This window comes from Cnephaeus nilssonii (assembly GCF_951640355.1).
Source record: "Cnephaeus nilssonii genome assembly, chromosome: 2".
Lineage (NCBI taxonomy): Eukaryota > Metazoa > Chordata > Mammalia > Chiroptera > Vespertilionidae > Cnephaeus > Cnephaeus nilssonii.
In genome coordinates, this window is record NC_137073.1 from 7,461,680 (window position 1) to 7,482,152 (window position 20,473).

General features: G+C 48.3%; 1 protein-coding gene across 6 annotated transcripts in view; it reads left to right on the plus strand.

Moving 5' to 3' along the window:
• The window catches only part of TNRC6A (trinucleotide repeat containing adaptor 6A), a 98,376-nt gene extending 78,406 nt beyond the window's left edge, over positions 1 to 19,970 (plus strand). For 2 of the 6 annotated variants that reach the window (XM_079780348.1, XM_079780350.1), the window contains 13 exons: positions 115 to 257; positions 931 to 1,065; positions 2,121 to 2,249; positions 2,660 to 2,737; positions 2,997 to 3,207; positions 7,645 to 7,776; positions 11,616 to 11,774; positions 12,287 to 12,427; positions 13,743 to 13,850; positions 14,307 to 14,528; positions 16,142 to 16,212; positions 16,894 to 17,033; positions 17,305 to 19,964. In XM_079780348.1, coding sequence (XP_079636474.1) covers positions 115 to 257; positions 931 to 1,065; positions 2,121 to 2,249; positions 2,660 to 2,737; positions 2,997 to 3,207; positions 7,645 to 7,776; positions 11,616 to 11,774; positions 12,287 to 12,427; positions 13,743 to 13,850; positions 14,307 to 14,528; positions 16,142 to 16,212; positions 16,894 to 17,033; positions 17,305 to 17,680 — 2,045 coding nt within the window. In that variant the 3' untranslated portion in view covers positions 17,681 to 19,964. Of the gene's footprint in view, positions 1 to 114; positions 258 to 643; positions 791 to 930; positions 1,066 to 2,120; positions 2,250 to 2,659; positions 2,738 to 2,996; positions 3,208 to 7,644; positions 7,777 to 11,615; positions 11,775 to 12,286; positions 12,428 to 13,742; positions 13,851 to 14,306; positions 14,529 to 16,141; positions 16,213 to 16,893; positions 17,034 to 17,304 lie in introns of all 6 variants that reach the window. The other 4 variants (XM_079780351.1, XM_079780352.1, XM_079780353.1 and 1 more) reach the window with 3 other exon arrangements.
• Positions 19,971 to 20,473: the final 503 nt, after the last annotated feature.

Genomic DNA, 20,473 nt, shown 5'->3' on the forward strand with positions numbered 1-20,473 from the left:
CAGAAGACAGGTCAGTTTGGGAAGGGAGGATTTTGCTTTCCACTGCAAATTTGTCTGAAACCAAGTAGATTAATTGTCTTCCTACTGGATAACGTCATTTCCTGCATTTGTTAGGAATGTTACAAGACAAACGAATGGAGATAGATAAACATAGCCTAAATATTGGTGATTACAATCGAACGGTCGGGAAAGGCCCTGGTTCTCGGCCTCAGATGCCCAAAGAGTCTTCCATGGAGCGCAGCCCTTATTTTGATAAGGTGAGCTGTTTCTTGTTTTACCCCTGGGGCTAATAAACCACGACACTGAATAGCATAATTTTCTCATTAACCGTTTAGAACATTTCATGTAATATAAAGTGTTATGATCCAGTGCCAAATCCTCTTACTGGATTTGTAGTTCATTGTCTTTTCTATGTCTCAATTTATCATAGGGATTGCATTTGTATTTTCTTCTTAACCCCATAAAATGTGTTTGGTTCTTTTTATGTGCTCTAGAATTAACACTAATCTGATCTCTTCTGTTTTCTGCCTGTTTCCTGTTGATGCTGGAATGTCATGTGACTTCTCTTCTGTTCCTGCAATGATTTCTCCCTTCCACTTGTTTGCTTGGCTGGTGTTGCGCATCTTTCTGTCTGTCCAATCAGGATGGCATTGTAGCAGATGAATCCCAAAACTTGCAGTTTATGTCCAGTCAGAGCATGAAGCTTCCCCCTTCAAATAGTGCACTACCTAACCAGGCCCTCGGCTCCATAGCAGGGCTGGGTATGCAAAACTTGAATTCTGTTAGACAGGTAAGTCCACGTGTGTATTAGGCTCTGTTGAATGATTTGTAAAAGCAATAAGCTCTCTATGTGTAGTCACTGTACTTAAGTCAGTAGTATGATGTGGTAACGAGCTGTCGGTCCTGAAGAGCTGGCTGTTTGTTTTGTAGAATGGCAATCCCAGTATGTTCGGTGTTGGAAACACAGCACAACCCCGGGGCCTGCAGCAGCCTCCAGCACAACCTCTCAGTTCATCTCAGCCTAATCTCCGTGCTCAAGTGCCTCCTCCATTACTCTCCCCTCAGGTTAATAAATTTCTATGGTATTCCCTTCTACTTACCTGGAAAAGAACCTTGAATAATTTTATAATTGAACTAGAGACCCAATGCACGAAATTCGTGCAAGAGTAGGTCTTCCTTCTCCCAGGTTGCCGACACCAGCTTCCCTCTGGCCGCCAGTCTTACCTCCAGCTGCGGGCACCCAGGACCCAGGCTTCCCTCACAGAGGGAGGCCCCGCCCACCTGCCACAGCCCGCTGGTCGGTGGCCTAGGCCTCCCTCTTTGGGGCGATCTTGGAGCCCCCCAGTTGATTGCTCTCCTGGCCGGTGGCCTGGGCCTCTCTATGGGGTGATGGCCAGGCCCCCGACCAATCGCATCACACCCGCCTTTGCTGGCCTGGCACCAGTGGGTGTCATAGTGTGGTCCTGGGTGGTCGTTCTGCTGTTCGGCTGTTTGGTCGATTTGCATATTACGCTTTTATTATATAGGATTAGGTGAATGGTTGGTCATGATACATTTTTTAAAATATGTATATTTTATTGACTTTAGAGAGGGAAAGAGAGAGAGAGAGAGAGAAACATCAATGAGAGAGAAACATCGGTCAGCTGCCTCCTGCATGCCCCATACTGGGGATTGAGCTGCAACCTGGGCATGTGCCCTGACTAGAAATCAAACCTTTACCTGTTCATGGGTCAATACTCAACCACTGAGCCACGTCAGCTGGGCAGTTATAATACTTTTTATTGACATCTTTGAAAGGCAGCTTATTCAAAGGATGTAGGGAGGGTGAAGAAAATGAGTCAAAGGTAATTTAAAATTTACCATTATATTTCATAAAACTTCTGAAGGGGGACAATAGTAAAGTACATTTACTGATTTAAAATTCATCTCTCATGTTTTACTTCATGAAAGTATATGTGAATAGTAAGTTAGTTAAGCAGAGAAAACAGAAGGTACATGACATGCTCCCCAAAACAATAGTCTATAAATTTAATTGCTATGTTGATAATTTAAAATACATTGTACCTGTAGCTAGTTTGCATTATTTTATCCCATTATTAACTTACCATGATGATCCTCAGGTTCCAGTTTCATTGCTGAAGTATGCACCAAACAACGGTGGCCTGAATCCGCTCTTTGGCCCTCAACAGGTAGCCATGCTGAACCAGCTCTCCCAACTCAACCAGCTTTCTCAGATCTCCCAGTTACAGGTGCGTGGAGTGCTGGCCTGTCATACGGTGTGCATTCAGTGTGTCCACTGTGGGCTAGACTGCAGGAGGTAGTGCAGTGGGCATACCAGCAGCCATGATTCTCGTGGAGCTTCCAGTGTGTCCTTGAAGAAGATGGTGAGCCCAGTGGGCATGATGCTGTGAGAGCAAGCCCAGCCAGGTCGGGAGTGCGGTGGGGGTAGAGAGATGAGGAAGAACTTTTCTGATGAAGTAGAAGTTTAGATTGAACAGATCTGCTGGAGGCCAGAGTCCATGAAGAGATTGTGTTCGATTAGGCAGAACATGTTGGTGCTGAGCGGATGAAGCTGTGCCTCTGCAGGTACACCTGCCACAGTCACTGGAGTTTGATCTGCGATGGTGTGGTACTGACATCTCTGCAATCTTCCCCGCAGCGGTTTTTAGCACAGCAGCAAAGGACGCAGAGTCAGAGAAGCGTGCCTTCTGGGAACCGGCAGCAGCAAGACCAGCAGGTAGGTCCGAGTCTTCCCCTCGCTGTGCTGACCCGCCCCTCATATCACTTCCATTGTAACGAGACTCACAATGCCTTCCTGAAAACATAATGCAGTCGGTTGTTGACTAAGTCCTCTGTTTGCTCAGAGTTATACCAGCTGGTACAGGGTGACTGTGCACCTTCCGAGGAGAGGAAAGTGGATGAAAAAATGAAGGGGAATATGTGGGTATCTGGAAAGTCTTCTCCACAGTTTTTCCCAATTGTTTTGTCGTTTTAAGGGTCGACCTCTTAGTGTGCAGCAGCAGATGATGCAACAGTCTCGCCAACTTGATCCAAACCTGTTGGTGAAGCAGCAGACGCCGCCATCTCAGCAGCAGTCACTCCATCAGCCAGCCATGAAATCTTTCCTTGAAAATGTCCTGCCCCACACTACACCTGAGCTGCAAAAAGGGCCATCTCCAGTAAATGCTTTCAGCAACTTCCCTATAGGTGGGTTTCTCCTTGGCCACACGTTCAGCTGGAGCGTGGCAATCCCCGACCTGGCAGGGCTGTCCCCTCGTGAAGACAACACTGGTCCTTTAGCTGTTCCCTTTTGTAGGTGTAGCCTGTCTTCATGTTTCAGGGAATATGCTTCATGCTGTCTATTCAAGAAAACCACACTGTTTCAAAAACACCACATTCATAATCGAATGGGTTAGAATAAAGATAATATTTCTCTTAAGACCCTCAGGTATTTTAATTGTAGGATATGAAGAGAAGTGGGATGGGCCAGTGAAACACTGAGCAGCTGCTTTGGCAAAACAGCTGAGAACAGTAGCATTGTAGTTTTCAGAAGCTAGAAATTTGACTACTGTCTAGATCAGGCGTCCTCAAACTACGGCCCGCGGGCCACATGCGGGTGTTTTTGCCGTTTTGTTTTTTTACTTCAAAATAAGATATGTGCAGTGTGCATAGGAATTTGTTCATAGTTTTTTTAAACTATAGTCCGGCCCTCCAACGGTCTGAGGGACAGTGAACTGGCCCCTGTTTAAAAAGTTTGAGGACCCCTGGTCTAGATATTTATACATGACTAGAGTCCTGGTGCATGAAATTTGTGCGGGGGGGAGGGAGGACATTCCCCCTCAGCCCAGCCTGCACCCTCTCCAATCTGGGACCACTGGCTCCTAACTGCTTGCCTGCCTGCCTGATCACCCCTAACTGCCCTCCCTGCCGGCCTGGTCACCCCCAACTGCACCCCCCGCAGGCCTGGTCTCCCCTAACTACCTCCCCTGCTGACCTGATTGCCCCTCACTGTCCCCCTCTGCCAGCCTAGTCACCCCTCACTGCCCACCCCCTGCCAGTCTGGTCACCCCCAACTGCCACTCCTGCCGGTCTGGTCGCCTCATGCAGCGTGCTGTTCAGTCGTTCGGTCGCCCCTCACTGCCCCCCCTTCCAGCCTAGTCACCCCACACAGCCTGCTGTTCAGTCGTTTGGTCGTCCCTCACTAACCCCCCTGCCGGCCTGGTCGCCCCATGCAGCCTGTTGCTCAGTCGTTTGGTTGTCCTTCACTAACCCCCCTGCCGGCCCTGGTTGCCCCATGTGACCTGTTCGGTCGTCCATTTGGTTGTTTCGGTTGCGATGGTCACTTAGGCTTTTATATGTATAGATTACTGGGATAAATGTAGGAAATGGGGGTTGCCTTGTCACATTTCCTGTAGCTTTCCCTTCCCTTTCTCACTCCGTCTGCAGACTTGTACTCCCTCTGGAAATGTCAGGCTTGTACGTGTTCCCCTGCCTTAGGTCCCTTTTCTCCTTATGCCTTTGATTCTATTTTGACCCTTGTTTGATCCCATCCTATTCATTTTTACTTTTATGTCTCTTCCCTGACAGTGGTTTCTTGTAATGCAGCTTTATTGGTTGCTCACCCTGCTGGTCCAGCTGTGTTGAAGATGGTTTGTTTCCTTGCACCTTCTGGGCTGTGGGCAAGGGTAGGGCCTGCTCCTGCTGCTCCTTCACTCTGGCTGAGCTGATGCAGGATTGGCTCTCCCTGGTATTGCCATGGGCTCTCAGCTGGGGCCTACGTTGCACTTTGAGTCCTGGGGACTGTTCGCTGTCTCTTTCCATTCCCAGATGTGGTTTCCTTGTCAGTTGCCACTTCAAGTGATGACCAGGCGACCCCAGAAACAACAGTGTATGTAGTAGTAGTAAAAGAATACCCCCAGACATTGAAAGGTTTTGGTCTCTCCAGCAAAGGGAAGTGATGCACTGTTTGGTTGCATACTGGTCATATATATTGGGCCAGTGAGGAGATAACTGTACAGTGGAATCTTGTTTCTCAAACATCTACCATCTCGAACAATTTGCTTCTCAATCTGACAGCCCTTTCATGCTGATGCCTGTATGATCAGTCACGCATCATCTCAGGATATTGTGCTGTGAATATTTTTGTGTTTTGTTGCTTTTGTTAAATTTTCATTTTTTTACTGTACGTTTTCCTTTTTGTTAAATTTTCATTTACATTTCATGTCCTTTTTGTTTTTAAAGTGTTTATAGATTAATCAGTACAATAGACATGTACAGTACATGAGAAAGGTTAAAATGGGGGGCTATTTGGGGACCTGGAATGGATTAATTCAGTTTACATTATTTCTAATGGGAAAAAAATGATTCGGTTTTCCAACAGCCTTCCGGAACAAAATAAGTTCAAGAAACAAGGTTCCACTGTATATGGATTTCCTGTCCAGGCTGGCTTCACAGCAAGAATACTTTTTCTTGATTAAAAAAGTCTGCTTAGCCTATGCAAACACCAGGATAGTTCTCTAAATCAGTTGTGAAAAACTAGAGCCTGTTGCCTAGATTTGGCCAGCTGCCTAATTTTGTAAATAAAGTTTCATTGGAACACAGCCCTGCTCTTTCATTAATGCATTTTCTGTAGCTTTTGTGCTGTAACAACAGTAGTATAGAAACAGACCTTGTGGTCCCAGAGCCTAAGATATTTACTCTCTGAACCATTAAAGAATTTGCCTCACTTGGGTTTAATTGATGGGTCCAGAGAATAGCAACTGTAATTGCTCTTTTCAAAAATAGATATGATATTAGAGAATTCGTGTTAAAGTTCTTAAGTCTGGCTGACCTAATATCCCGTGAACTGTCATGAGACCAAAGTATTTAAAACCATTTGTTTTTAAAACTTTAGGATAACCAGCTGGATGTGTGTTAAAGATCTGACTTCATTTTTAATAAGCATCTCAGATGATTCTGATGTTGACTGTCCCCAGATCACATTTTAAGAAACATTGGAGGAATAGGTGCGTTTTCTGACCACAGTACTAAAGATGGACATTTCCATCCTTGTTCCATCAGACTAATCCTGAGATATCATTGTTAGAGTTGTAGTAAATTGCACCTTAGAGCAGGCGTCCTCACACTACAGCCCGCGGGCCACATGCGGGTGTTTTTGCCGTTTTGTTTTTTTCAAAACAAGATATGTGCAGTGTGCATAGGAATTTGTTCATAGTTTTTTTTAAACTATAGTCTGGCCCTCCAATGGTCTGAGGGACAGTGAACTGGCCCCCTGTTTAAAAAGTTTGAGGACCCCTGCCTTAGAGTATGGGGGTCTGGCCCTGAGGTGCAATTGTTAGAGCAGGACAGTTCTTTTGTTTGTTTTTTATTTAAATACTAGCGGCCCGGTGCACAAAATACGTGCACAGGGAGGGTCCCTAGGCCTGGCCGGTGATCAGAGTTGATAGGGGCCTTCCAGCTGCCAGCCGCCCGGGTCCTTCCTTCGCTCCACGCCACCCCCGGTAGTCCACACACATCATGAGCGATCGAACTCCTGGTCAAACTTCCCCTCAGGGACACTTAGCATATGAGCCTTTTATATATTTAAATATACTTTTATTGATTTCAGAGAGGAAGGGAGTGAGACAGAAATGTCAATGATGAGAATCACTGATTGATCCCTCCTGAACACTCCACGCTGGGGATTGACCTCTCAACCCGGGCATGTGCCCTGGCAGTCTTCTTTGACTGGTCAGCGAGTTGAAAATTATTCAGTTTGCAAGCAAAAGATAGCAACTGAAAGTGATCATATATAATATTTTATGCATGGTACTCTTGGAAAGTAGCTAAAGAGAGATATCTTATTAGAGATAAGCTTATAAACTTCAATATTTGGCCTCTTAAATTTTTTTCTCTTATTCTGCCAAGGAATCCTATATAATAATCCTATATAATAAAAGGTTAATATGCAAATCCGAATGGTGGAATGACAGATCGCTATGTCATGCACTTACCACCAGGGGGCAGATGCTCAACGCAGGAGCTGCCCCGTGGAGATCAGTGCACTCCCACAGGGAGCACACCACTCAGCCAGAAGTTGGGCTCATGGCTGGCAAGTGCAGCAGCGGTGGCAGGAGCCTCTCCCGCCTCCGCAGCAGCGCTAAGGATGTCCGACTACGGTTTAGGACATCCCCGAGGGCTCCCGGACTGCTACAGGGCACAGGCCGGGCTGAGGGACCTCCCCTCCTCCTGAGTGTACAAGTGTCATGCACCAGGCCTCTAGTTTAAAAATAATCAAAATTATGTGGAGAAATAGTTTCCACAAATGCAGTTTTATAGTAGTAACAGTTTTATGATTTGAAAACGTATTATTGAATATCAGAATAACTACTTAGGAGTTCTGTGTTGCGCTCTCTGGTAACCTCACTGTGGCTCTTTCTCCCCACACTGTGTCTGCATGACATTGGCCAGGGACAGAGTGTCGGTTCCACCTTCCCGGCCTTTGTCTGTAATTATTTGGCTGTGTCACATTTGCAGGATTATCTTTATTAAGGAATTCAGGCAAGATTGAAAACATTACTTAGTTTTTCTAGGAAGTGGAAGTTATACAGGAAGAGGAACATGCTATATATTACAAATTTTTTAAATGGTTATTTTATTTTTAAGGCTTGAACTCAAACTTGAATGTAAATATGGATATGAACAGTATTAAAGAGCCACAGTCAAGACTAAGGAAGTGGACTACAGTGGACAGCATTTCTGTGAACACATCGTTGGATCAAAACTCCAGCAAACATGGTATAAAATGCATTCTTATCTTAAAAAACAACAAATGTGGAATATTAATTTTAGGCCTTTATTTTAAATACGTATTTATAAAAGCCAAGTTCTCTTAGAACCTTTCCTCGTTTTTAAAAGTGCTTTATTAATAAATCTTAGTTGAAACAAAAAAAGCAAAATTAATGTTTATTATGTTATAAAAAATAGAAATCAGATTATGCATTTTTTTAAAAAATTATTTCCTTTTTGATGGTCTTTTAGTTTTTTGCAATTGATTTTATTGTTCTAATGTTCTATTTGTTAACATTTACACAATTTAATGTGATGTAGGGTATTAAACACTTCTACCATAATTTGATTTCTAGCATTTTCTTATATATTGACACATTTTCTTTATATATTTTGTTATCTGTAAATCACATCGATTCAGTATTCTTTTCACCAGTTACAGTTTTTAAATATCATTTTCATCTTATTTAATATCCATTCATCTAGCCACTGTAAATAGACTACCTTCTGCTTTCCCAGGACTGTTCCTGGGATACATAGGTACATATGTACATACACAGCTGAGTATGTAAGCAAGTGAAAAAGTCAGAACCCAATGGAGGACTGAACAGGGAGTGACAGCGATGGGGATGGCTTTAGAGAGACTCATCATGGGCGAAGCCTGCAAGTTCACCAACTGAATAAGAGAGAGAACAATAAAGAATGTATGTAGCACATGAGCCCAGGCTGGTGTGTTCAGTGGTTAGAGCACCGGCCCACGCACCAAAGGGTTGCGGGTTCACTCCCCACCCCCACCCCTGTGGGGGCTCGTGCAGGAGGTGACCAATCAATGTATCTCTCTCCCTCTCTCCCCCCGCCCCCCCCCCCCCCCCCCCAAAATAGAAGTAGCTAGAAGAGGAAGCCAGAAAAGAAGGGAAGGGAATTGGTGGAATGACCGCATCAGGTCAGGGACAGGTCATGCCCTGGCGAGTGGCATGAGGGCCTGGCGAGGGCCTGCCCTGCCACCCTCAGTGACTGGCACAGGAATTTTGGAGGCTGTGACCTGCCTCCAGGGGAACCTGTGTTTCACCAGAAGCTCCAGCTAGAGCAGCTCAGCTTCATGAATCAGAGCTTCTCCCACCCACGGAAATTCAAGGCTGGTGGCCAGGTCCTGGCTCTCCTTTCTCACCCTTGCCCTCCCATTGCAATAAATTGTGCCTCCTTCCATCAAGTTATTGAAGCTGGAAACTTAGAGACATTCGCTTTTTAGTCAATGTTCATTGAGATAATTTACAGATAATATAACATTTTTTGAGGTGTACGATTCACTGGCTTTCAGTATATTCTCAGAGTTATGAATCCATCACCACACTCAATTTTTGAACATTTTCTTGCCCCAGAAGAGCCCCTCGGGTATCACTCTTCCTGCCTCTACTTGTCCATCTCTCCTAGCCATAAGCAAAAGCTCATCTTTCTGTGCTCAGTACTCTTGTCTATAATACACAGTTGATGTAAGTGGTAGCAGGTACTATCTGGTCTTTGTGAGGAGCATTTTGGCTTAGCACAGTGCTTTCAAGGCTCATTCATGTTGCAGCATGCCCAAGCGCTTCATTCCTTCCTCCTTCATTCAGCAGTCGACCGCTGTTTGGGTCCGGGAGATTTTCTTGAGTTCTTCTTTGCTCCCACCTCCACATCCAGTCCACCTGTGACGAGTGCCCCTTCCACTTCCCAAATGCATGGTGCACGCACCCATGTGTTCCGCTGTCTCCCGACGTCAGCCCGCTTCCATGCACACCTGCCTCCCGGGGTCCTGAAACATAGCCCCAGTCTCACTTCCCCTAAAACGCTTCACGGAGAGGTCCTCCTTGCTGTGTCCGACAGAGCCCTGCATGAGCATGCTGCCCCTGGTGCCTTCCAGGACTGCTGTCTACAGCAGTGAGGCCTGGGGCAGCTGGAGCAAGCACACCACCCCTGCCACCTTCGATTCCAGACGTTTAGAACAGCAGGCTCAGGCATCCCTCCCTTCGAGATCAGGACCCCATCCTCCATGTTGCTCACAAAATGGTCTTTCAGTTCTCAAGACTGCTGCTCCGTTCCTCTCCTCAGGTCCTTACAGGCTGCACCTGCACCTAGAATCCCACCCCAACCTTTGGCATGAGGGCTTGGCCCCTCCTTGCCTTATGCTCTGTCCTTCCATCGCTGTTCACTTGGTCACCTCTGTGTGAGAATCCACTGTCATTAAGGGCGAGGACTCCATTCATCTCACTCAGCTTTCTGTGTCCAGCATTGAACACAGCGCCTGGCCTGTCTGTCCTCATGAGAAAACGCTGGTTGCCACTGTGTAAAGCATTCCTCATTCTAAAATGAGCTCGGGGATGGGCGTGGAGGATAGATCTCAACACAGACGGTCGTTTCTAAATGTTAGCTGTGTTTTGATGGGCTTTCACACTTGTGGTAACAGATACCTTTACCCATGCTATGTCGTCCCCAGGGGTGGAGTATAGGGGAGAAATGTAAATGTCCTGGTGGAAAAGATCGTCACTGTCTCCTTACCTACACATTTCTTGGGTTCCCGCTCTTTGTCACTCAGGATGTTTTTTGGGGGGGTGGGGGGTGTTGATAGAAATGAATATTTTTTTAAAATTTAAATTATTGTTTAAAGTATTACATATGTCTCCTTTTCCCCCCATTGACCTCTCCCCAGCCGCTCTCAACTCCCAACACATGCCCTTACCCCCCCCTACTGTCTGTGTCCATTGGTTATGCTCAAATGCATGCATACAAGTCCTTTGGTTGATCTCTTACTCCCTTCCCCTGTCTTCCTTCTGAGGTTGGATGGTCTGTTCGATGCTTCTATGTCTCTGGCTCTATTTTTGTTCATCAGTTTATGTTATTCATTATATTCCACAAATGAGTGAGATCATGTGATATTTAGCTTTCTCTAATGGCTTAATTTCACTTAGCATAATGTTCTTCAGGTCCATCCATGCTGTTGGAAATGGTAAGAGTTCCTTCTTTTTTACAGCAGCATAGTATTCCATTGTGTAGATGTACTACGGCAGTGGTCGGCAAACTCATTAGTCAACAGAGCCAAATATCAACAGTACAACGATTGAAATTTCTTTTGAGAGCCAAATTTTTTAAACTTCTTCTAACGCCACTTCTTCAAAATAGACTCGCCCAGGCCGTGGTATTTTGTGGAAGAGCCACACTCAAGGGGCCAAAGAGCCGCATGTGGCTCACGAGCCGCAGTTTGCCAACCACGGTACTACGGTTTTGTAATCCACTCATCTGCTGATGAGCATTAGGCTGTTTCCAAATCCTAGCTATTGTAAACTGTGCTATGAACATAGCGGTGCACATGTCCTTTCTGATGGGTGTTTCTAGTTTCTTGGGATATAGTCCTAGAAGTGGGATTACTGGGTCAAATGGGAGTTCCATTTTTAGTTTTTTGAGGAAACTCCATACTGTTCTCCACAGTGGCTGCACCAGTCTGCATTCCCACCAGCAGTGCACGAGGGTTCCTTTTTCTCCGCATCCTCGCCAGCACTTGTCATTTGTTGATCTGTTGATAGCAGGATGTTCTTGACTGCAGCTCTTTCTCCCCCCACCCCAGTACCTCTCATTCACCCCAGCAGGAATCCCACAAAGGGTGCACTGTGCTTGTTCTTAGTTTAGGCCTCAGTATGAGTGTCTTCATGACTTGGCAATAATTTTGTACTCTTATCCTGGTCACTCAGGCCCTTCTCGGAATGACATGAGCCGTGACAGTATCAGCTCTCAGCCGTGCATCTTCACACACCGCAGAGCACAGACGGACCTTGGTCATGTATTTTGCTCCCATCTCACGGTCATATTTCTCCTTTTAGGTGCTATTTCAAGTGGTTTCAGGCTGGAAGAGTCTCCGTTTGTTCCTTATGACTTCATGAACAGCAGTACTTCGCCAGCCAGCCCTCCAGGCTCAGTGGGAGATGGCTGGCCACGTGCCAAATCGCCCAATGGCTCTAGCAGTGTTAACTGGCCACCAGGTAAGATGCCAGCAGCTTCCGTCATGACTTGGTAATGATTTAGCCCAGTTCTGGCTGTTGGACTGAGTGCTCAGGGTACAAATGAATGCCGAGGGACAGTGAAGTCAGGCATCAAGTCTGCCCTGTGGCCAGTGCCTTATGCTCCAAGCAGTGAGAGTGGGACCGTCCCACCACTGGCACTCATGCTCCGTCTTCACCTGTGCCAGGGAACCGCCTGGCAGCATTTCAGTTGTGCTGCGGAGTAGGCAGAAACGCTCCTGTGGCCGGCACCGCCTGCTCAGTTGCTGTGGCTTTGTGTCTGGTAATAGAGCACTGACTGTAGGATGTTACTGTTTGAGGTGTACAAACCCAGAGCATTGGTTCCTGTTGTTATTCATAAATAACAGCCTATGTCCATCTCATTTTGTTAACGAATCAAAATACTTGTGATTTACATAGGTTTTAGGAGTAAATATTTTACATTATTTAGAATGGTGATTAAGCCTGAACTAATTTAAAGTTTTCATTTCCAGAATTTCGCCCTGGTGAACCATGGAAAGGTTACCCAAACATTGACCCAGAAACTGACCCTTACGTCACTCCTGGCAGTGTCATCAACAATCTTTCAATTAACACTGTGCGGGAAGTTGACCACCTCAGGGACAGGAACAGTGGTATGTAGGCGGGTACACTTCCGTTTCTGGACAGCATGGTTCAAGCATGGCTCAGAGTGGGTGTGAGGCCTCCGCAGCAAGGTCACCAGCACATCTGAGCCCCTGACGCCCAGCAAACCGGGCAGTGGGAGCAGAAGGGTCTCGTTCCATAGGGACTCTTCGGCACTTTTTACGTGAGGAGGATTTATTCTCACTTGATATGGTAAACACACATGTGCAGTTAACGAAGGACCAACAACTATTTGCTTTCCAGTCATTGTATTAGCAGCTGCAGGTTCTTGCCTCCTTTATCTTGTTGTGGCTGTTGTGGTTATTAAGAAATGGGTGTTTTTTGTAAAAGGTGTATCTTTGTTATTATTTATTTATACAATCTGGATATTAAAGGACTGTCATCTGGAAAAGCAATTTGACTTTCTCTTTCAGAGAGTGGAAATAATACCAATTTTAAGGATCCCTATAGTCCAGATGCACTTTTTAATGGGTTATCAAATAAAATCATCCTACTACCTACACGTGGTTATATTTACTGTATTTCGTGGGTGCACTGGAAGGAAGGAGAATTAAATGAGAGTATTTTCCGTTCTTGTAACATTTATCCTTCCATCTGCCCCTTTAAACCATTTTTAATAAAGAAAATATGCGCCAGTCTGCATCTTACATTAGAGGTGTCCTTGGTGAGCAGGTGTTTGCCATATCACAGTGAAGAGGAGTCGTCCTTCTAGCACAGTGGGGCAGACAGCTCTGCAGAAGTAGTAGAGCCACTACCTTCCCAGGGGAAGGAGTAGGGACAGCCACACGGCATCCTCCTGTCGTGGTGGCTCATGGGAGACGTGCTCGCAGAGATGGCGGCTTCTTATCTGTGGGAGATTCTGAAAGTCGGCGGGGGGGGGGCGTTAGTTTTGATATTAAGAGAAACCACTGAAGGTTCTGAGTGGAAGAGTTGACCTTTATTTAGGTGGGGAACAGGTGGACTGGAGTGGGAGGCCCAGCAGGAGCCGTCAGAGCGATCAGATAACGGTCAGTCTGGAGGTAAACCAGAGAAAACGGGCATGGGCTAGGTTTCGGAGACTGACTCGGGCACGGTGGAGGAGGAGAAAGGCCTGGCCAGGCCGAGCTGTCCAGGGAGACGGCTGTCAGCATGCTATTTTGAGGGCGAGAGAGCAGGGGCAGTCTTGGGTAGCGTCTGTGAGCCTGAGCATGCCTGTCCTTTCTCGAGGTGGCTGTGAAGTTGCCGTTTTGCTGGGCGCTTTTGCTTGTTCTAAGACACCATGTCACTTACTCTGGGGATGACTAATTGGGCTCTTCCCCCACATAGGGTCATCCTCATCCTTGAACACCACGCTGCCTTCAACTAGTGCCTGGTCATCCATTCGTGCCTCCAACTACAACGTTCCCCTCAGCAGTACAGCACAAAGCACTTCAGGTGGGCAGGGCGGGGTCGTGGGGGTGGGCCCTCTCCCCTATCTGCTGAGATCACCTGCGCTCAGCACACTCTCCGCTCTCCGCTCTCCGCTGGAGCAGTGCTGTCTATTCACCGCACACCCGCTTCCGTGAGGACGCAGCCAGGAAATGAGCTTTCTCTCGCTCTCTTTTTTTTTAAATATGTTTTTATTGGTTTCAGAGAGGATGGGAGAGGAGAGATAGAAACATCAATGATGAGAAAGAGTCATTGATCGGCTGCCTGCGGGTTCTGGGTTTGGAGGTGAAGGAGCCCTTTCTTGGCTTGTTTTCTTGGGCAGTTTGGTTTGATTTAGGGGTTTTTAACAGAGTCTCACTTTGTTTAATTTGGTTTCAGCGGGAGAGTGGATGTTATTATTTAAATTTGATCTTTTCTAAAAGCCTTATCTCCCCCCTCCCACTTTTTGTTCCCTTTGAGTAGCCAGAAATAGTGATTCCAAATTGACGTGGTCTCCGGGGTCAGTCACAAACACCTCTCTGGCCCATGAGCTGTGGAAGGTCCCTTTGCCACCTAAAAACATCACTGCTCCATCCCGCCCACCTCCGGGGCTCACTGGTCAGAAGCCTCCCTTGTCTACGTGGGATAATTCTCCTCTTCGTGTAGGTGGAGGATGGGGAAATTCTGACGCCAGGTATACCCCAGGTAAGATGAGGTGCCGAGCACTGGCCAGCACGCGGGCTGGTGTGACGGAGGCAGTGCCCTCTGTCAAGGGGGCTAGAATAGAACAGCGTGCTCCCGCTGCGCACTCTGCTCGGTCTCCACACCACCCGTTCACCTAAGAACACTTGGCAGACGGCGGTGAGTGCGTGGAATGGGGCTCCTTCCTTTGGGAAGTGCCTCACCTGCTCCTCTTAGAATGTGCGGTAACCTCTCACTCCTGGCCGCCCTTCAGAGCACACCGCGTGTGCACATAGGGCAGAAGCCGCCACGGCCGGGCCGGGAAAGCCTGGCCTTGATGTAGGGGCTCATAAAATGTATTGCGGGGGGGTTTTTGTTTGTTTTCTTTATATATATATATTTTAGAGAGAGAGAGAGAGAGAGAGAGAGAGAGAGGAAGGGAGAGGGATAGAAACATTGATCGGCTGCCTCCTGCACAACTCCCACTAGGGATCAAGCCCACAACCCAGGCAGGTGCCCCGGCTGGGAATCGAACTGTGACCTCCTGGTTCATAGGTCACTGCTCAACCACTGAGTCACGCCAGCCAGGCTAAACAGAGACATTGGAGAGCGATGGGGTGCTGCTAGTCAGACAGAGCCAGCGGCATAAGCAGACGGTCTTAGGAAAGGGGCAGAGAGCGCTCCTCCTGCTCCTCCTGCTCCTCCTGCACATGCCCAGCTCCCCAGCACACAGCCCCAGGTTGGACTCAGAGCTGTCTGCCGGGTCTTACTTCCTTATGCCCTGCCCCCAGGCTGTACCAAACTTGGTCATCTCCAGGCTGAAAATGGTAATATCTCAATGATTTCTGACCTTTAGACAGGTGATTGGCTGAAATAAAACTTAGAGGGTTTCCTTTGGGGGAAGTTGTGATTACATGAAAATACTTGAGTCTGTTTTAAACTACTAAATGCAGATTAATGTAGTGGGTGTTGTGTGTACATTGTTCTTCCCGGCCACAGCCACCTGGGGGCAGCTACTGGAAGTGGCTAGTGTGTGTGTGAGGGGATGCCTGCGAGCCCGCCCTAAGGAGGCTTGGTGGAGTTGAGTGGGATCGGGAAGCCAAACAAAGCAGAGGGAGCAGCATAAGGCTCAGCCCTGGGGACGAACTAGGGTTCCCTGTAGGACTTAGAAGAAGGTTCAAGAGCCGTGTGCAGGGAGAAGTGGGTGGAGCTACCTCCCGAGTGGTACGGAGTGTCTGTGAGGCACCTGGGAGCAGTTGTAAACGGGGCTGACTTGATCACATCTTCAAGGTCTGCTGCTGGGAGAGAGCAGAAAGCAGGTGGCATGCTCCCGTGGTGACCCAGACAGAAACGAGGCTGTCTGCTCAATTACCAGCTCGAGTGTCCCTCAGAGCTCCACCCTGGGGGACACTCGTGCCAGTTCATCAGAGGACACTGGAGAGGCCTTTTGGTAGTCTTTTGAGATAGCTTTAGCTTCATAACTGAAAATATCCCAGAGGGAGGCCTTCCTTTGTACCTCACTAGCCAGGAGCCCCGTGACCACCACGTACCGTGATGAGAACAGGATGTGCTTGTCCTGAGTTACTGCTCCAGCCACAGTCTCAGGAACTGACTTGTCCTCTTTCTTCCTTGTTCAGGGTCCAGCTGGGGTGAGAGCAGCTCAGGGAGAATAACAAATTGGCTTGTTCTAAAAAACCTTACACCTCAGGTAAGAGCACGGGCACTGGTGGGTGCGGATGCACGAGGTGGCCTGGGAGAGAAGGTCTCCAGGCTTTTTGAGTGGGGGAAAGGGCTGCCGGGCCTGAGTGGGAGTCAGGGCTAGCAGAGGAGATGGCTTTAGGTCCCAGGCGGGCTGCGGTCTGGTGCAGCCCTTCTGCCTTGGGAAATGTGCCGATTCCCTGGTCTTAGCCTAAGACGGGCAGTGATGTGGGCTAGGATCAGGGCTGGGCAGTGCACCAGGCCAGCAGATGAGCTTGATGCACTTGGAGAGCCCTGGTCTGCCCTGTTCAGTGAGGCCATTTTCTTACTCCCTGGGCCACCCCCTTGGAGACTGATGTTCGAGCCCACCCTCCTCCCACAGGGAGCAGTGCCTTGATGGGTCCTGCCTCAGGGCCGGGGAGAGAAGACTTGAAGCCACAGCAGGGCAATGGCTAACTCAGGAATTGGGGACATGGGAAATGTCTCGGGGTCCAGAGGCCACGGAGGTATGGCTCTGGGACCAGTGGAGGTGGGGAGGGGGCACCGTACCCCATCACAGCAGTGAGTCCCGGGGAAAGTGGCACCAGGAGTGAAACATCGCAGGCGAGGGAGGACGAGAGTCGCACCCGGACAGCTTCCCCGGTGTCCTCGCGCCGCGCTGCGCAGCTAACTGGCACTCGCTGTCTCCTAGATCGACGGCTCGACTCTGCGCACCCTGTGCATGCAGCACGGCCCCCTGATAACATTCCACCTGAACCTCCCGCACGGAAACGCTTTGGTCCGCTACAGCTCCAAGGAAGAGGTGGTGAAGGCACAGAAGTCTCTGCACATGTAAGTTGGCTGCTCTGGGCGCCCCCCGGGAGCCCTCCCGCCTGGAGAGCTGGGGTGGGAGCACCCTCCCGCAGCACCCTGGTCTGGGGGCCCCAGAAAACCCCCGGCACTGCTGCCCTGTGGGGGATGGTTTTGTAGGCACGTGCCCATGGAGGGAGGCGGGAGGGTGCGCTGGGTACCTGGTGTGTCCTGGACACTCTGGTGCCACCCTCACTTGAGTCCGTGGGCGCCTCCGGTCGCTGGGTGCTCACGTGCGCTTCTCCCTCCCCAGGTGTGTGCTGGGGAACACTACTATTCTCGCTGAGTTTGCCAGTGAAGAGGAGATCAGTCGTTTCTTTGCACAAAGTCAGTCTCTGACCCCTTCCCCTGGCTGGCAGTCCCTCGGGTCCAGCCAGAACCGGCTGGGCTCCCTCGACTGTTCCCACCCGTTCTCCAGCCGGACTGATCTCAGTCACTGGAATGGTGCTGGGCTGGCGGGGACTAACTGTGGAGACCTCCATGGCACTTCCCTCTGGGGGACCCCCCACTATTCCACAAGCCTGTGGGGCCCTCCAAGCAGCAGTGACCCCCGAGGAATGAGCAGCCCATCCCCCATCAATGCTTTTCTTTCTGTTGACCACCTCGGTGGGGGTGGAGAGTCCATGTGACAGGTAGAGGCAGACTCGTGACCGCGACCTCAGATGCAAAGGAAGGGGCACTAAGTTGAGCTCGCCGCCTGCAGCGGGGCGCCTGTGGGAACAGCTCTTCTGCACATTTTCCACTTTGTTTTCCCCGAAACATATCAGTTGAATACTTGAATCATGCAGGCCAATACTATAATGTGAAGGTGTCTCGTTACACTCCCACTGGCGCCATACGTGCTGACCGCGTAGTGAGCTCACCTGTGCGAATTCATCATGTTTAGCCTTTGGGTTCTTTTTTCTTTCTATTCCCACACCCCCACCCTTATTTTTCCCCCAAAACCATTGTTTGGGCTGATAACGTATGAGCTTTTACCTTTGCACTGAATGATGTTCTCTCCGTCTAATCGGCAATATGGGGGGGCAGCTGTTCCGTGTGATGTTTACTCAAGGATGTCCTTAAGGTGTGCGCTCTCTACTATGCCTTGATGTCCGCTACCTTACTGTGTGTCGTGGAGTTGGAGATCACGTTATGATGCTGACTTAGGACGATAAATGAAAGTGTTGCACCCGTTTCTTCATGTTCTAAAACTAAAGAATTTCGCTCTGCAGTTTGAAAAACTGTGGCCACAGCTGTGACTTGCAGCCCACCTGCACCAGGGGGCCCTGCACTTTGAATGGGCTTTCCATTTTCTTTTGAAGGCTCTCACGTTGACCTTCTTGTTTACAGATTTTTTTGTTTGTTTTTTGAGAAAAAAAAATGTTTACTCTTCCATCATTAAAAAAAAAATTTAAAAGACAAAAAAAAGGAGGATTTAAAAGATGCTTTCTATCTCTGGGAAAAGGAGCAGCATTTGGCCATGTTCTTGTTTTCTATTCCTGTCCTAAATCAAAGAGCATGGTTCTCAGGAAAACCGGGTCCCCAGTCAAACAAAAACAAAACCTTGTAGTTTCTTATAGGAAAAAAGGAACCCCCCAAGTTTTAGCACTGATACTATGTATTGCTCTGTTAAAGAATTTTCTCTGCCAAAAAAAAGAAAAAACAAAAAAACGCTTCAAGCTGGAGTTTGACGTTCTGCTTCAGATGCTGTCTTTTTATTAGTGTGATGATGGTTTGCTAATGATCAGTAGGGAATCATTTTTGTAATTCCATCAAGTGGCTCTGTTCCTGCTGTCGTGACTGTGTTATGTCTAATGTTGTACCTTAAAGCCGAAATCAGTAACTATGCATCCTGTAAGCACAGTTTGGGGCTTACAGCGTCGTTCATTGTAGAAAGGAAATTTTAAATGTTGTTGCAAACTAACGAGTTACACCATTTTTACAGTTTCTTTCTCTCCTCCCCCTTTTTTGCCCACAAATGGTATTATAATGCTTGCTTAGTCGAAGGAGAGACTAAACAAGGGTAAAAATTTTAACACAGAGAATTTGCCATCATTTCATTGCCTTGATTCTAACTGTTTGTGTCCTATGATGCAAAAGAAGTCAGTGGCTTTTAACTGTTTACAAATAGAATGTGATTGTAAAATGTACAGTTTGGTTGTGTTTAATTATGAAATTTCTTCAGATATAATAAACCATGACTTTTTGGCTGCTCAACATCAATTGTCTCTTTTTTGTGAATTTATTTGTACGCTCTTTTTTATAATGAAAATTTTCAAGTTGCTATGTATGAGGGTTCTCATAGAGCAACCGATTAAAAATATAAGCAAATATTGGAACATTTTAACTGAACTTATCCACAATCTCACCCTGAAATAATGTGAGAACTATGGGAGACGGTAGCTGGCTCCCGCCTGCCCTCCGCGCCTGTGGGACCTGTTGCTCAGCGCTCCTGTGACTCATCTTCCCTGCCATCCGTGCCCATCGCAGGCCTCAGCAGACACGCGGAGCAGGAGGCTCACTGCCCGGCAGTGTCTAGTGTTAAGCTCAGACCTCTGTTACCGAGCAGGAGCTGCCGGACTGGCCCCTCCCGCTCCAGCGGGCCCCGGCGGCCTGTGCTCGCAGCGCCGGCTTCACTGCGGCCGCTTGCCAGGTGTAGCCGTGTTCCGTGCATTCGATGAATATTGACTTCCACACTGGTTTTTCCAAAAACCAAAGGTAGCTTTGAAAAACCACGTCTGGAAATGTTTGGGACGTCACGCTAATTGACCTTTGGGGCTTTGAGTAGTATATAATTGACTTCATAACTGCGTTAATTGTATTGTTCAAGTGTTTGGGAGTTTTTGCGCTTGTTACGTGGAAATAAAGTGTTTGATTAAAAAATGTGTCAGTGGTTGGTTTTTGCTTGGTCCTTCCGTAATACAGCTCTGCTCCCTGAGCCGCTGGGTTTCCCGAAGCCCGCTCTCATCTCCCACCTGCCCGCCTTCATCTCCCACCTGCCCGCCCTCATCTCCCACCTGCCCGCCTTCATCTCTCCCACCTGCCCGCCCTCATCTCCCACCTGCCCGCCTTCATCTCTCCCACCTGCCCGCCCTCATCTCCCACCTGCCCGCCTTCATCTCCCACCTGCCCGCCCTCATCTCCCACCTGCCCGCCTTCATCTCTCCCACCTGCCCGCCCTCATCTCCCACCTGCCCGCCTTCATCTCTCCCACCTGCCCGCCTTCATCTCCCACCTGCCCGCTTTCATCTCCCACCTGCCCGCCTTCATCTCTCCCACCTGCCCGCCCTCATCTCCCACCTGCCCGCCTTCATCTCTCCCACCTGCCCGCTTTCATCTCCCACCTGCCCGCCTTCATCTCCCACCTGCCCGCCCTCATCTCCCACCTGCCCGCCTTCATCTCTCCCACCTGCCCGCTTTCATCTCCCACCTGCCCGCTC